Consider the following 16,286-nt stretch of genomic DNA (forward strand, 5'->3'; position numbering starts at 1 on the left):
ACTTAATATTTAAAATATTATTTTCCCACCTCTTTCAGACAACAGAAGAGGGAAAAGACACCAGACCCCTTACTGTCTCCTTCTTCTAAGAAAAAGGGCAAGAAGATTGAGATGACTTCCACTCCAATGTCAGTGCCAGGGAAAAAGCCACAGGCACCCCAGCAGATCGAGGACACTGTGTTCTTCCTGCCAAGTATTGACCTCAAGGTAAGGGTCAACATCCAAAACACATGAATTTCATTTTGAATTCCTACGATATACATGTATGTGTACATATTTGGTTACAATAAACTATTCACATTGTTTTATTTTTCTAATCAATTTTTTTTCTATATTTACATGAACTTTCAGGTGCATTACAATTCCAAAACTCATAGCAGTGACCAAGAGATGAAGTCCAAATCATCTGCCGACTCATTTGAAGGAGAGGAACCAGGGAGGAGGAAATCCCCCACCCCTGAACCAAGTCCAGGATCCAGCCCTCTGGCTGAGGAATCGTCCAACTACAAGACATCATGGCCACCGCCAGACTTCCCTAAGGTGATAGTGAAGATCGATGAGGAGCAGGAGGAGGTAATGATGAGGAGGAAGTTCAGCCCTCCTCCACCTCGAGTCCCACCTCGGCCTCAACCTCCGTTCAGTCTGGAGTCAATAGAATCCAGGGAAAGTACCTCATCTGCACCCTCCAAGAAGTCAGGGGTCAAGAAAGCAAACCTATATGCCTGGTTGTCCCTGCAGTCCCTACCTGAGGTAGGTTTAAGCTTCATGAAGCAGCAAGTACATGTTCTCTATCATGTGATGTGTACTAAATATGTGTATTTAGTTAATTTAAGATCAGTTAAAGATACATGTAACCTTTAAGTTTTTATCAGTCATTTTAACAGCATGTATTTGTAACATTTTGTTACAATGTCATGTATTTAAAGAACACTTTTATGTGTCTGCAAAGTTTATTTATAGTTTACCGGTACATGCTTTATCTGAGACTTTTTTCCTCTTCATTTTGAAATATGATTTAGAATTATGATTACAAAATGAAAAAAAAAATTGAAAGTAAATATTATGTACCAGTAAGAACATTGTATGGATTCTTACATTTTGTGAATCAAACAATTATTACAGAAATCTGATGCATCTATGACAAGGAAGGTTTGTAGTGTAAATCTAATGAAACAGAACTTTTAGTCTCCCATCATGTATACTCCAGAAACAATCATCTCAACCTTTTACCCTCAGAAATTTTCTAAAGTTCACAGCCTTCTATTCAATAGACAGAAAATAGAAAGGGCTCTCTATCGAATTTATATTTTCATTTTGTGATTGGAGGATACTGGTAGAGTCCAGGGGGTTATCAATTTCCATTTATGAATGTTGAAGGAATTTGTTGGAGATTTTTTTTCAATCCCAAAAAGGAAGTTCTAGTTTCATGTATTTTGTATTTGTTGTCATTTGTTGATTTTCCAGTGTACTTGTATTTTCTGATTTATTACCATAATGGTACATTCTGTTTTTAACTTCTTCATTTTTTTAAGGTTTGTTTTCAGTTATTTACTGAAAGAATAAGTAAATATTAAATTTTTTGCACGAAACAAAAAATTGAAGTTCATAATCATTTATAATAACAAAATTCTTGACACTCTAAGTTTACAGTATTAGAAAATCTCTAGAAATGACGCCTATTCCAGCTACATTGTATATTTATTTCAGTTTTTAATAGCCTGTTTTCTACTGTATTGACATTAACTTTTGGAAATTCCTCTCCAGGAAATGGTTATCAGCCCATGCTTGTTGGATTTCCTTGAGCAAGCTTTGGAACCAATTCCAATTGGTCTAACAATGCTCCAGCAAAGCAAGAAAGGTCTGTTTTCCCTGGCAATTCATTTCTAACCAAGAACATGAGTCTTAAAATTCAAAGAGTTTTATCTAACAAAAGAGGAAATTTATCTTAGTAATTCCATTTCATACATTCACCAGAAGAGGGCAGCACTGAGCACCTGGAAGCGATGGACAGCTCCTACAGTACCCTGGGTAATATGGTATATCAGACATCGTTTCCTGTGGATGTGGTGGTGTTTATCCGTGTGGAGCCCTCCATCATCCGCTTCAACTGCCTGCCAACCTCTCGAGTGGAATGTTTGCTGAAGTTACCAGCTCTAGAGACAGTGTTCTCCACAAAGAGTACAGACATTGAGTCAGGACTAGCAGAAGGAACGCCTCCACTGAAAGCAAAAGGTCAGGTTCTGCTACTGTTTGCATTTTAAGAAGGATTTGAAGGCTTGTTATTCAGTAGGAGTGAATGTAAATGTGTATAACATAATAATTATATATATCATAATAATATCCTTGTAGCTTTTGAAGTACATGTATGTGTAAAACTATGGCAGTTTAAAATGTCTGTTTACAGTCTCCAAGCTGCGTGAGAGGCACCCCAGTGGATCCCGAGTCTATGGTGAGGCCCGACCAAGGGCCAGTAGCACCACCTCCTCCAGTGACAGTGGTTCGTTGTCTGTTGGGGGACTTAGTTTTACTGGGGCCATGTCCGACTTCTCCCTGTACATCTTCCATCCCTATGGCGGGGGAAATCAAAGGAAGCCAAACATTGGTGCCTCTCCTGGATACAATCTTGGTAAGATTGACCAGTGTTAATAGGGATATTACCTACAGTCTGACTTGCAGTAGAATAATTGGGTTTATTTCACATTAAGCCTCAGTGTAAAGAATTTCTACAGACTTTTTTTTGTACATGTAAATCATTGTTCACTGAAAGAAACTGTTTGTTATTGAATCTTGTTTAATTGTTTTTAATATTCTTTCTAACACATTGATTACAGGTAGTATTCAGGAAAATGAGCCCGCCTGGTCAGAACAAACTCGCAGAGATATGCTCAGTCTGAATGTTGAGTTTGTTAAGATAAACATTTCCCGTAGTCGTAAAATTGAATTACGGAGCTCAGACAAGGAGGCGAAGTCTAATATTGTCAGATTTTCAGGTACAAACATCCACTTCATATTCTTGAGCATATTTTTAACACATTCTCAAATTATGTGTCTCTTCACTTCAAGAGTGATAAACATAAACATAAATTGTAAAAGAAACCAATATACGTTTACTTACATGTACATTTAGATGCGTGAAATTTTTTTTTGATAACTTAAAATATTTTGTCTGACTCTTGCAGCTATCTGTGACATTGGATCTGCTGCATTTAAATATGACATGAGAAGGTTGTCGGAAATTCTCTCCTTTCCAAAGGCCTGGTACAACCGGAGTCTTGCTCGAAGGATGTTCCTTGGGGACGAGAGTTACACCCAGGTCCCAGATGAAGGTCAGTGTCTGTTCTGTGTAGTTGGGCTTCTCCTGTGGAGTTGTATTGCTGTTGTTAAGTGCTAGACAAGTGCTTCTTGGTGTTCTATTGTTAATCTATTGCTGAATTCAAATGAGTTTATGATTTTAATGCATGCTCATATTTTAATTCATTGATATTTTCACTTTTGAGATGGTTCATTTCTTTAACTTGCATTTTAAAGAACAATTATGCTGAGTTTTTTCAAATTTCATTTTCAATTGTAATTTTCTTTTGTGTACAGTTCCAAGCAGAATATATTTCATTAGAAATGATGAAAGTTCTCATATTTTCTCAATGGCAAATAACTTTTTTACAAAGCTATGAGTATTGATTTTTCTTAAATTGGATGATATTGAATAATTATGTAGATTCCAAAGAAACCTTTTCATTATTTTCCTCCAGGAAAGGTAAAAGTAATAAACTTCCACAGAACCAGAAATTATCTACTTTTAGCTCAGTATACCTACAAACAAAATTTGTCTATAAATGATTAAGCATTATGTGGTACATACTATACAGACTTTTGATAACAAATATTTAATCTGAATCGGTCACTATACACCAGTACATAAATTATACAACTTCTGCTAACTATCATATAACTGCATCTTTCGGTCTCTTAATGAGATTCATTGTACACCGACCCCTGCCAGGAACTGTACAGCCCTAGCTTGTGTAATTAGCCTGCGTGTTGTGTGCTGCTTTACAGAGTATGACACCACCTCCACCGACAGCTCCCAGGGGGACAGTCCCGTCCGACCCCCCGTCTCCAAACTCTTTACCTCCTCCCCCTCCCTCTCTCAGTCCAACAGTCTCAGTGTTGTAATCCCAGGCCACCATCGGCGGAGTTCCTCTGGGGACAAGATCAAAGTCCAGCTCAGCATGGACCTCAAGCAACAGATCGACAGCAAGCTCCCGCGGACAGGTCCGGTATTTTGTGAATCAGGGAGGGAAACTGGTCATAAAAAGACCCACAGGTTTTGTTGGGCAGTAATAACTTCCTTTGATAATGCTAATGAAGGAAAGACAAACTTTAAGATAGATAAGTGATACAATACCTCTAGGAGATTCCACTGTCAGTGAACACACTGTTTGCTCGTTCACTAGTCTATAATCAGAAAACGCATCAAAAACTTAAACATTTGTAACAGGAATATATAATTACAAAGTTTAATAAAAAAAAAAATTTGATATACCTATCAACAATTTGCATGGTTATACTGATATGAAATATTGAATTAGGGAAAAGGTTTCCAGAAGAGTATGTATCAATAAAATAGTATATTGATATTTGCAAGTATTATGTTCTGTAGGATATAAGGTCATATGAATATTGAGTGTTACAGTTATCTTTGCATTGTGTTTCTTAACTGCATTAACTGTTTTTATTTGTTATAAAGACTTGAAAAAATTTAATCAATCAGACATATATATAATTTACATTCTCATTTACTAAGTAATCTTTTTAATAAGTGCTGAATTTAAGCTTTAAATTGACTTACATGTAAGTTTAAAAATTATACTATACAACTGTAAATTTGTATAAACTCAATTTTAATGAAGATAAGAAGATTGAAAGGTTTTGTTTCACTTTTATTAGTGTACTTAAAAAAAATTTCTGGCCTCTTTCCTGTAGCTTACTTATCGATCTCATGCTTTGATGTTAATGAATGATATTTTTGTAATGTTGATTTGTAGCTTCCATGCCCCAGTCCCCCACGGATGGACTTCCTTCAGAGTCGTTCAGTCACACACACACCGGGACCCCGGGCTCCACAGCCAAGACTCCCGGCAAACAGAGGTCAAGTGTCAGCCATTCAGAGGGCAGCAAACACAAGGGTCATCATAGCAGCAGTCACCTTACCCCTAAGTCTGTATCCTGGGAGACGCTGGTGTTGTTTGCCGTTAATCTGGCCAAGCTGGATCTCCATGTCAACATGAGCAACGTGATGGGCAATACAGTGTAAGGGCCTTAGTGTGGTCTTATATCAAGCATGTCTAAAGCAGTACTTATCACTGTTTTATGAATTTGTAATGATAATAGGGGTGAATCGTGAAGTACAATGAGTTATGGATATAGTGAAGTTAATTCACTGGTCCCCAAGAGTTTACTTTGAATAGATTTCCCTGTATTTACATGATACTGTATATCCGGTAATTTTCGTGATGATCTAATTTTCACTTTTTTTGTGATCTCTTTTAAATTGCAAATAATTTAATACGCAGAAATTATATCCTGTATCATTTTCTACATGTATAAGAAACTTTTTAAATCACAAAAAATGACTGATGCAAAATAAAAATGTTACAGGTTTTCTCCATTTTCGCAAATTTTGTGACATAAAAACCCCCAGGATATACAGTATATTCACGTACTAGTATTTTGAAACTGGAAATATGGATATTTTTGTTAGGAAAATTTTCAGATATTTTAAGTTAAAGAAAGTGATTGCATAGAAGCATTTTTTAAAAGTGAAGAAGTATTTGTAAAGGCTTTTGCTTTGCAATTTAAAATCAGTTGTCAAGAGTCTCCCCAATTTCTTCACAATATTCACTGTAAAAATCTGTTCACATCAATGCAAAGTCTTTTTCACATGAAAATAAATTTTGCTCTATAATCTGTACTAAAGATTAACCCCTCTATACATTTTCCAGGTGGACTACAGAGCAGATAAAGAGCCAGGGCAGTCTGTCTATTCATAGTAACGGCCATCGAGACCTGAAAATTACAGCAGGGACAGGAAATTCCCACTTTGACTCCAGGGGCGGAGTTGTTGGAGGAACCATTGATCTTAATGACCTTAACCTTTTCGGTAGATTCATTTTCTGTACATTGATTATGAATTTAAATGTCTTGCGTTTTAACAAGGTTCCCTTGATTTACACAAACCATTTTGGGTACTGCATGTAAAATGCAATCATCCAATATTTTACCTTATAAGCAATACCAAAATGTACATTTATATATGTTTATAGATGCTTGTAGACATCTTTAGGAGTTTCTTTTTTGTTCTATTATGGTAATTATATGGTTGTATAAAACATACATGCACATTTTATGATATGAAACATATATGTACACTAGTCTTACTTTCTATGTTATGAAACATACATGTACTTTCTATGTTATGAAAAAATACATGCACTGTTTCATTAAACATACATGCACTGTGTGTTATAATACATACATGTAGAATGATGTTGATTTTGTAGTTGAAGTAGATGAGGATCCAGAACAAGGAAAGCAGCCCCTGCACAGTATGGGGGTCTCACTGCACACGATCGAGTGTCGGATGGACTACATGGGCTCTAGTGTACTCATGGCTCGCCTCAACGAGCTCAGGATCTCAATGAAGGATGAGTGGCATGTTCAGAACAAACCCAGTAGTGATACCCCACTGGCTACAAACAGGTGCTCTTATAAGAGAACTCAGTGTCTTTATTAAGTTGTAATGTATAGATATCTTTACGATATGTATTCATCTAATTCAAAGGTAACTATGGCATTGTAAAGTAAAAAAAGGGGCTTGTTCAAGATTTATTAGAATACCCTCATACAGAACTGTTGTAGAACTCAATTTGAAGACTGTATAGAGATCCATGTTGTTTTCTTTATAGACCAGCCATTCTTTTTGCTCATGGAGACTTGAACTGGGAACAATTTCACATGATGATCTCCCGCTCCACCACGCCCGACATCATCAAAATGGTCTCCAAGATCGAGGAGTTCTTCATGAATCAGTTTAACAGTAGCAGACGCGTCCTGTCAGCATTTGGTCCATTGCCAGTGACAAAGAGAGGATCTGACCGTAGGAAGATGTCTGATGATCTTGATTGTAAGGGCATTCTCCATGTTCATGTCTAAAGATTGTTTTTTTTTTTTATTTCTTACCATTAGCATTGTGATGCATGAATAGGGATTTCAAATTTGAACATATATTTTACATAAATAAAAAATGTCTGTATCATACAATCAAATACCTTGTAGGCCATTAAGGTAAATTTTCTGTAAAGTTTTCTATAAAACAAACTATACAAAATCTCTATTACTATGTACCTTTTAGAAGGTTATTGTGGAAGATATAAAATTTGTTAGTGATTAGAACAATTTGGTATTAATCACAAAAATTACCCAGTTTTAACATGATAGATGAATAAATCATAAACCATGTCAATTTTTCTCTTTGCTAGGTATCTGGGACATTCGGCACCACCGACATTGGCAGAGAGCCCTAGAACTGGTGGTCGGGTGTCGATTCTCTATGCTGCCAAGCATGATCCCTAAGCAGGGCACCATTCTAGGTGGCAATATGTCCTTGAAGGGTAAAAACCTGACCTTGGCCTGTTTCCATGGAATGAATTTTAAGGCCAAGTCCTGGGCTCTTTTTATCATGCATGAGCCATACATTATATTTGCTACGGAGTCTCAGCAGCTTCCAGAGGGAGGTATGTATACCATCGTATATCATGTATACCTGTAAAAAAAAAACCGTCTGAAATATGAAGTTGATTTCCTCAACTTTTATTTCATGCTATGTTGCCTTTGCTGATAGCTCTCCCGCTAATTTTGCCCCAGTAATGTTGCGTATGTAGCCTATAATGTTTAGTCAGGGATCAGTAGGATACACCAGAGACCTGTTCAGCCCAGCTATAGCTCTTAAGTGTCAGCAAAACGCTCTACTATGAGCCCTTTCTCTGCTGATCAGACCTCTGAACTTTTACATTGGACATTTTAATGTTGTTTATGATTTGTGTATATCATGCATCATGTATTCTAAGGAATCCACGTGATCCAGAACTTGCCCTTTAACTTGGCCACTTAAAACTAGTCTTGTATTTAAAATTCTATACGTGTCACGTTTTGTCAGAAATCCATATGATCCAGACCCTGAACTTTTACATGGGTCACTTTAATCTTGTATATGGATAATTGGGTATTATATATCAAGTGTTTTTTTTCAGGAATCCACGTGATCCAAAACCTGAACTTTTATGTGGGTCATGACCTGACCCAGCACACACAGGACCAGCACAACGCCTATATCTGCATGCTGAGTCGCGGCCACTCCATGCCCCCCTCCTTCACCAGTGTCCAGGAATGGTTCCACTACACCCTGGCCGCCTCTGACGTTAAAGGTAGTAGACAAATCCTAGTGGTCATCACTAATGATATTATTTCATTGTAAATTGCAAAAATGTGTTCAAACTCCATGCAAGATTTTATTTTGTAACGAGACAGATATGATAGCATTTTCCATTTAAGAGAGAACCAATTGATTCTTTAATGGAAATGCAATTTCTACCAAATACATGTAAATGTAGTTACATGTTTGTAGATTTTTCTTAAAAACAGATAACAGACATTGTGTACATACCAGTATATGTATTTAATTTGGACATAGGAAGTGCTTTATGCTAAGCTGTTTTATACTTGCTATGCACTGATGAGTTGGTCAGTAATCAGCAGTAAGACTGATTAAGTAAATCTATCCAGGCTTAATATGTACACTTTTACTTGGACAGTCATAGTATTTTTTTTGTTATTCTGTCATTAAACATCATTTCTTTCTGTACTTGCAGGTCTTGACTGCTTCCCCCAGACGGCCTATGAAGACGATGCTCTAGAGGCTCGGAGGATCAGAAAGGTCCAGGCGTACAGCCATGACACGGAGATTATCTTCCTGCTACCATCACTTCAGCTTCAGCTCAAGACCATCCATAACCAGTCCCAGCATGAGCCCAAGGCTGACGGTATGCAAACCTCCTACGTCATTGTCCTTTTATCTTAGTTGTAATGATTGAAATATGAATGAAACCATCAATGTCTCTCTATTTAGGTTAAAGCAATTGAAAAATATTAAAAGAGGGAAATATCTAACCATCTTGCTCCCTCCTTTCAGCTACAGCCATTGAAAGATTTGGGAAGCATCTGACTTTCTTTTTCTCCCTATCTTAGCTGAAGCAAAGAAATTTTGGGGGATAGATTGTCTGTCTTTAAGATTATTATGCATTTTGAATTTGTATTAAGTACATTCTGATACTGTGTAGTACTTGACTGAAAAGGTGAATAGCTTTAAAAAAATTAAAACGATGCTTATAATACACTCTGGAAAATGTTATCCTGAAACAAATATCTGCTTGTGGTATATCAGTTCAACGCTAGTAGTTAGTTTAACAACTGCGTGACCATTCCTACGTTGTACAATGTCATGTACTTGTACCAAATATCACTGTGTGATGTGTCTGTATTAGTAATTTATTATCCATTCTGTACAGAGCCCCGCCCGGTGGTGGAGTGTAGTTTTGTGACGGAGTTTGAGGACCACATCTTTGTTGCCATGGACGCAGAGGTCATCCTCTTCCTTCATGACCTTATCTTGTCTTACATCAAGGAGAAGGATAAAGGTAAAACTTTAGAGGGATCCATGTTCTGTGCATCTTATTATAAAATAAAGATTCAGAAATAAACCTAAGAAACAATATTTGAGTACATTAATTGTTCATATGAGTCAAAAGATTATAAATGACTGATGATTTATTTAAGGAACAAAGCCTCCATATGGCACAAGTGCCAAGTCACCGAGAACTCCGGAGTCGGAGAGGAAGAGAATCACTGACCCAACTACAGCACTGAAGGAGGACTGGAGAGTGTTCGAATGCAATACTTGGCACCTGGAGCCTACTGTCAGGTAGAAAGTTTGATATAAACCGACAGAGGTACTCCATCAGACTATATACAACTCAGATATTAAGATGTATAATTGTACTAGTGCAATGTACCATTCATATCAAAATGTGCATACATGAACGTGTTAGCTGTATATCTGTAGCTCCTTGGGGGAAATAAGGATGATTGACCAGAGAACTTCAATTTTTGTTAAAAAATAGTGCATACCCAGTAGTTCTGTATAATGTATAATTTCAGCTTCCCATGTCTTTTTGAATTGACTTTTCTATAGTAAGGCGTCTAAGAAATACACATGTAAGTACATGTATTTTTCATCATTGTTGACGTGCAGGCTTCTACACTGGGCGAGTAAAGGGAAGGAGATTGACACAGTGGTTGTAGATTACGTTCTACAGAAGCTGGGATTTTCTCACGCCCGAGTCACCATACCAAAATGGATGCAGAGAGGGTTCATGGATCCCCTGGATAAACTCTTGTCCTTCCTCATAGAGAAGCTGATTCTGGCCCTCAAATCCCCAGAGGAGGAGGTTGTGGACGGTGTCTGAGAGGGACGGGCCTGCATGTCTAGTTCCATAAAGGCTCTGCCGGGGTTTAATTAAAAGCGGGTCTATAGAATGTAGTACATAAGAACAATTTTTTGAGAGAACTATGCAGCTTTTCATCGAAGAGATTTAAGAGAATGAAGTTGTTAAAATTCAAATGCATGAATAGATATATAGATAAATAGGTGAACTTGAATTGTAAGGCTTGATTAAAAAATATTTGATGTGAATATTGTAACTAAATCAATGTTTTTACTGTAAGGTGTTCCTAGAAGCACCTGTATATAGCTGTCAAAAGAGATACCTAGAAAATGTTCATAATGTATCTGTCTTATATTAAGAGTGATTAAAAAGTGCATACCTATTGTAAATACTTGTACAATTACAATGTACATGATTTCACATGTACACCTGTATATTTTGATGGCTTTGAAATTTACATCATAAATACCATGTCTATTGAACATGAAGATGTGCCATCAATGCTTCTCAAATTTATTTAATTTTGTGATATGTGTACCTTATATTTTCATGGGCATAGTCAAGCTTATTTATTTGTGAATGCAATGAAATGGAATTTCATGTATGAATGTCTTCAATTTCATTTTCATTTAATATTTCAAAATGTATATATGTATTACCAAATTATGACATGGTAACTGTTGGTGGGTTATGATTTATAGGGGTAAATCTTTATTGAATTGTCATTGACTCCATCTAGCACTGAGATTTTCATCATTTTTTTGCACAATGTCTATGTTGCATAGAACATCATAAGAAGATAATACTCTAACTCTCTGTGATTAGTTTTTGGCTTGTGCCTCCTTCAACCACCCCCCACCCCCCCCCCCCCCCCCCAGCCCCTCACCCTCGTTCTAGGAATGGAAAATGACCAATATTTGTTATCTACTCACAGTGCTGTTTCAATGAGCATATTTAATAGAGGTTTATTGTTTTCAAGTTTTTTTTATTATCTAAAACTTGTATCTTTTAATCATACAAATAGATGTTCTTTTAAAGCAGTGAGAATCAACATCATCAAGGCTGTCTAATAGAGCTAATTTAAAAAATGGTCTGTATGACTCAATGTACTCAATACAATCAGAAAATGATTATAATATATGTTTATATTGCGAACAATTATGTAACTTAGGCTCAAAATGTATAGAGTTATTTTATTCTACATAATTTTTTTTATTGTCTACCCATTCCTTGTTTTATTTACCTCTACCTTTTTTTTTCTTAGTTATATTTTATATGGATCTCATTTTGTATGATGTAAGATGTCACATGATTTTACCATTCATGATAGTCAGATGATGTCGTGAGACATTAAGTCATTTGAGCTAAATTTATATTCTACTATATTCCCCCCTATTAGTCTACGGCTGATAATTTGCAAAAATAAAAAATTTTGTATATTACACTCATTATTCTATTCTACAACTAACATTTGTATTAACCACAGTGAACTACTGTAATATGTACTGAATATTACTTTAAACCAAGCACTAGTAAATGTACATATATATGATACATGTACATGTTTTATTTAGAATAAGTAATCATCCTTCCATCTGTCTGTCTGTGTTTATGTGTATGGGCGTGTCTGTATTAGTGTGTTTGTATATGGTTCTTAATGTGATGACATATATAAAGGTTGTAGAATAAGGGATGTCAAAACAATACAATAGCTGTCACTTGATAAAAGGCAACTAATTAGTATTATTTTACCATTGTTGGCACTAAGTGTACTTGTATATCTTATAAATTAACTACAGGACCCATGACACATTTGCTACAACGGTGTATACCAGTATGTATTTAAATTTAGTACAATAACAGTCATATAACTAATTTAAAAGTGTATAATATCCAATTAACAAGTTATTTAATACAGTGTATATTTTATTATCGGGGTAATTTTGTGTTTAAAACCAGAAATTTACAAATGAGCTATGGTATTAAACTAGTCGTATATATAGCTACATCAAATGTTTTCCAAGTTCATTATCAGTCATGTATTCTCAGTGTTTATTTACCCAGTTACTCTAAAAGTATGTAACTTCAGTGTAAATTCTCCAAATTAACTACAAAACCAGTCGTGTACTATATTCTATGTACATTAACTACAATTCGTGGTTTTATGTTAAGTCAAGTCACAGGCATGACTAAATATATTTCTATTTCCTGACCCCAAATATGTAATAAATCCTCAGTCAACAGTTTGTGTTGATACTCGGCCTTGTAATATCAGGCTATCAGGATATGTACATGTACAAGTTTGTATTTTTATGGAAACATTGTGTTGTAATTATATACCGGTACCTTAAACTTGCATAATATTTCCTAATTTTTAGTTTTAAGTAATATTGTGGAATCATTAAATTTCGTGGGGGCCAATTTTCGTGGATGGCTTAAATTTTACAGGTTCATGAGGACGTAATTTCGTGTATTCTCATATATCTACAAAAGGAAATATGACTTTATTACCCTAATTTACAATTCATGGAGGATGTTATTTTGTGGATGAGAGGTAACCACTAATTCCACGAAATTTGAGCCACCACGAAATCTATTGATTCCACAGTATGTACATGTATTGAACTTGTTCTTATCTTTACAATTGTCAAATTCAACTATGTGTGTACCCTGTTTGCTAAACTAGATCCTTTTACAATCATGTAAATTCCCAATACAGTTATAAATTATATGTACTATTCATAGGAAAGAAATGAATACCTATACACTGTACTATTGATGTAACAAACCCTTTTACACTGTAGATTTCGGTTTTTAGGCTCTCCTATTGCTGCTGCATTGTAGAACAGCATGGTCCTCTCCCAGACAGATACCCTAATTACCCACTGTACTCCCTTGTTAAATTGTTATCTATTTGTTATAATATTACCAATGAATAAATTATTGTAAAAAAAAATCAGATTCTGAGTTGTGACACAGATTTATTTTTCATGAACTTTCATCAAGACTGATTATCTCATGCTGGACTGATTCTGCAAGTTCACTTTATATTTACTAGTAATCTGTATGCAAGATAGCTTACTGTTGTACTTGAGTACCTTATTATAAAAAAAACTAATGGAAGATTGAATTTTGTAAATCAATATATTGTACTGATTTTGATTTCAGCTAATTTATGAAAAAAAAATACAAGCTTTTGAACTTAGTCATTTTTTGGCAAAATATTGCATATAGGGTACCCTCATTGTATGGATAACTCCTCCTACAGTTCTCAAGATAGGAAGTTGTTCTTTTGCAGATCAACTATATATACATGTATCAGAGGTGTGCATATTGCTAGTATTCTGATTTCTGATAATTTATGAAAAAAATACTAGCTTTTGAACTTAGTCATTTTTTGGCAAAATATTGCATATAGGGTACCCTCATTGTATGGATAACTCCCCCTACAGTTCTCAAGATAGGAAGTTGTTCTTTTGCAGATCAACTATATATACATGTATCAGAGGTGTGCCTATTGCTAGGATTTTGATTTCCGATAATTTATGAAAAAATACCAGCTTTTGAACTTAGTCATTTTTTGGCAAAATATTGCAAATAGGGTACTCCATTTCACTGGATAAGGGTTGACATGGATTATGGATACAGTTCACATAAATGAAAACCCGGTTTGCTGTCACATTGACAGCTTTTCACTTGTTTAGCTCACTGAGATGAAGTCAAGGGAGTTTATGCTATATCCCCGGTTTTGGCGTATGCATCCGGACCTGGATAAAGTTTTTGGAGCTGGTCCTGTATCTAAGATATTACCTATCTTATCTTCACCAAACTTGCTTGCTTTTGATAGTGCACCTAGACCTACAGATGGATTGAAAGACTTGGATGCTCAATCTGAGCCATTGGTTTCAGATGCTGGAGGAGGTTAAGATTTTTGGAGCTAACAGGTAAAAGCTTTTGGAGCAGGTGCCCTTTGATGGCCATATATAAGTTATTACTGATCATAACTTCATGAAAGTTGCATGGATGGTGCAACTTATGATCCTGATGCACTTGACAGGCTTGAATGCTGAATATGAGCCACAGGTTTCAAATGCTGAAGGTTAAAGTTTTTGGAGCAGTTGCCCTTTGATGACCTTTGATGATGTTACTGCTAAAACTTATATGGTTGGTGCATCTTTATATGATACATGTTCAACTGACAATCTTGAATGCTGAATCTGAAATGTAGGTTTTGGATGCTGAAGGAGCTAAGTTAAGGTTTTTAGAGCAGTTGCCTTTTGATCTTAGTTATTACTTATTCTTTCTTCACCAAACTTGCATTGATGATGCATCTTGTGATACTGATGCACTTGACAGGGTTTGATGCAAGATCTGAGCCATAGGTTTCAGAAGCTGGAGGAGGTTAAGGTTTTTTGAGCAGGTTAAAGTTTTTGGAGCATATGCCCTTTGATGGCCATATCTAAGTCAATATTTGCCCGACTGACAAATGACTTAGTATCCCTTATTTTTTACTTTCTTAAGGTACCTCAAAACACCTAGACTTATACTTTTTAGGACTCTCAACAAAAGATGGCAATTTAAATGTTTGTATCATTTGATTTGGTTGAATATCCTTAAGGATAGCTTAGTGGTTAAAATATTGGGACTGTGAACCGCAGATCATGAGTTTGAATCCGCCTGGGGCTTTTGTTTGCATTCTCTGAATTAAATTATTAAAAATATAATGTTTCATCCAAAATTGTGCATTTTTTTGCAGATGTTTGATTTAAATACTTCTTTTCCATTATGCTATCATAATCAATTTCCTGCTGATTTGAGAAATTATTTCAAGGTGTAGCGAGCCACCTTAAGGCCAAGATCTAGTAAATGAAAGGTGCCTACAGGTTCATAAAATTTAAGATATAAATTCTTTCAATGATGTTTCATTACAATAGCTTAGTTTGATAGGGTATACCGGGGCTAACATTTTTGGTAAACACAATGAAAAATCATGTTTCAAACTGTCCTTTTCAATGAAATATGAAGAAATTGAGGAACAAATTTCGGAGTTTTTTCCATTTTTGACTAATAATTTTTTAAATATATCTAGAATGCCTAAAGTCTCCCCCAAAACGGAATTAAACAAGCTCTTGACCATGTCAAATTGAAGATAGGTTTCGGGATTACCTTTCCAAGGATTTCACATAGAATGTCAAGATATTGTTTACTTTTACATATAATTCCTTTAAAGCCATAAAGTACGGAAAAAAGATTCTTCAAATCAATTACGACTTCATAATGGTTCTAGCACCAAAAAGACACTGTGGAATCATTTAATAGATCTTAACCTTACCAGACAATCTTTAAATTGATCATTTTTAGCTCACCGAGACGAAGTCAAGGGGAGCTTATGCTATACCCCCGGCGTCGGCGGTTGCGTCGGCGTCGGCGTCCAGACCTGGTTAAAGTTTTTGTTGCAGGTCCTGTATCTAAGCTATTACTTGTCCTATCTTCACCAAACTTGCATGAATGATGCATCTGGACCTACTTATGGACTTGAAAGACTTGGATGCTGAATCTGGGTCCTAAATTTCAGATGCTGAAGGAGGTTAAGGTTTTTGGAGCAGGTTACAGTTTTTGTTGCAGGTGCCCTTTGATAGCAATATCTAAGTTATTCCTGGTCCTAACTTCACCAAACTTGCATGGATGGTGTGTCTTATGATACTGATGCACCCGACAGGCTTGAGT

The 16,286-nt window shown here is 35.8% G+C and overlaps 1 protein-coding gene across 5 annotated transcripts in view; it reads left to right on the forward strand.

Moving 5' to 3' along the window:
- LOC105344891 (bridge-like lipid transfer protein family member 1) overlaps positions 1-12,001 on the forward strand; it is a 44,049-nt gene extending 32,048 nt beyond the window's left edge. For 3 of the 5 annotated variants that reach the window (XM_066074835.1, XM_066074837.1, XM_066074838.1), the window contains 18 exons: positions 39-207; positions 352-750; positions 1,765-1,858; positions 1,975-2,232; positions 2,405-2,626; positions 2,832-2,990; positions 3,180-3,326; positions 4,057-4,272; positions 5,046-5,310; positions 6,003-6,160; positions 6,561-6,759; positions 6,966-7,183; positions 7,539-7,793; positions 8,310-8,483; positions 8,928-9,098; positions 9,624-9,752; positions 9,892-10,036; positions 10,367-12,001. In XM_066074835.1, coding sequence (XP_065930907.1) covers positions 39-207; positions 352-750; positions 1,765-1,858; positions 1,975-2,232; positions 2,405-2,626; positions 2,832-2,990; positions 3,180-3,326; positions 4,057-4,272; positions 5,046-5,310; positions 6,003-6,160; positions 6,561-6,759; positions 6,966-7,183; positions 7,539-7,793; positions 8,310-8,483; positions 8,928-9,098; positions 9,624-9,752; positions 9,892-10,036; positions 10,367-10,580 — 3,592 coding nt within the window. In that variant the 3' untranslated portion in view covers positions 10,581-12,001. The remainder of the gene's footprint in view (positions 1-38; positions 208-351; positions 751-1,764; positions 1,859-1,974; positions 2,233-2,404; positions 2,627-2,831; positions 2,991-3,179; positions 3,327-4,056; positions 4,273-5,045; positions 5,311-6,002; positions 6,161-6,560; positions 6,760-6,965; positions 7,184-7,538; positions 7,794-8,309; positions 8,484-8,927; positions 9,099-9,623; positions 9,753-9,891; positions 10,037-10,366) is intronic. The other 2 variants (XM_066074836.1, XM_066074839.1) reach the window with 2 other exon arrangements.
- The last annotated feature ends 4,285 nt before the right edge of the window (positions 12,002-16,286 follow it).

Source organism: Magallana gigas, chromosome 2 (assembly GCF_963853765.1).
Source record: "Magallana gigas chromosome 2, xbMagGiga1.1, whole genome shotgun sequence".
NCBI lineage: Eukaryota > Metazoa > Mollusca > Bivalvia > Ostreida > Ostreidae > Magallana > Magallana gigas.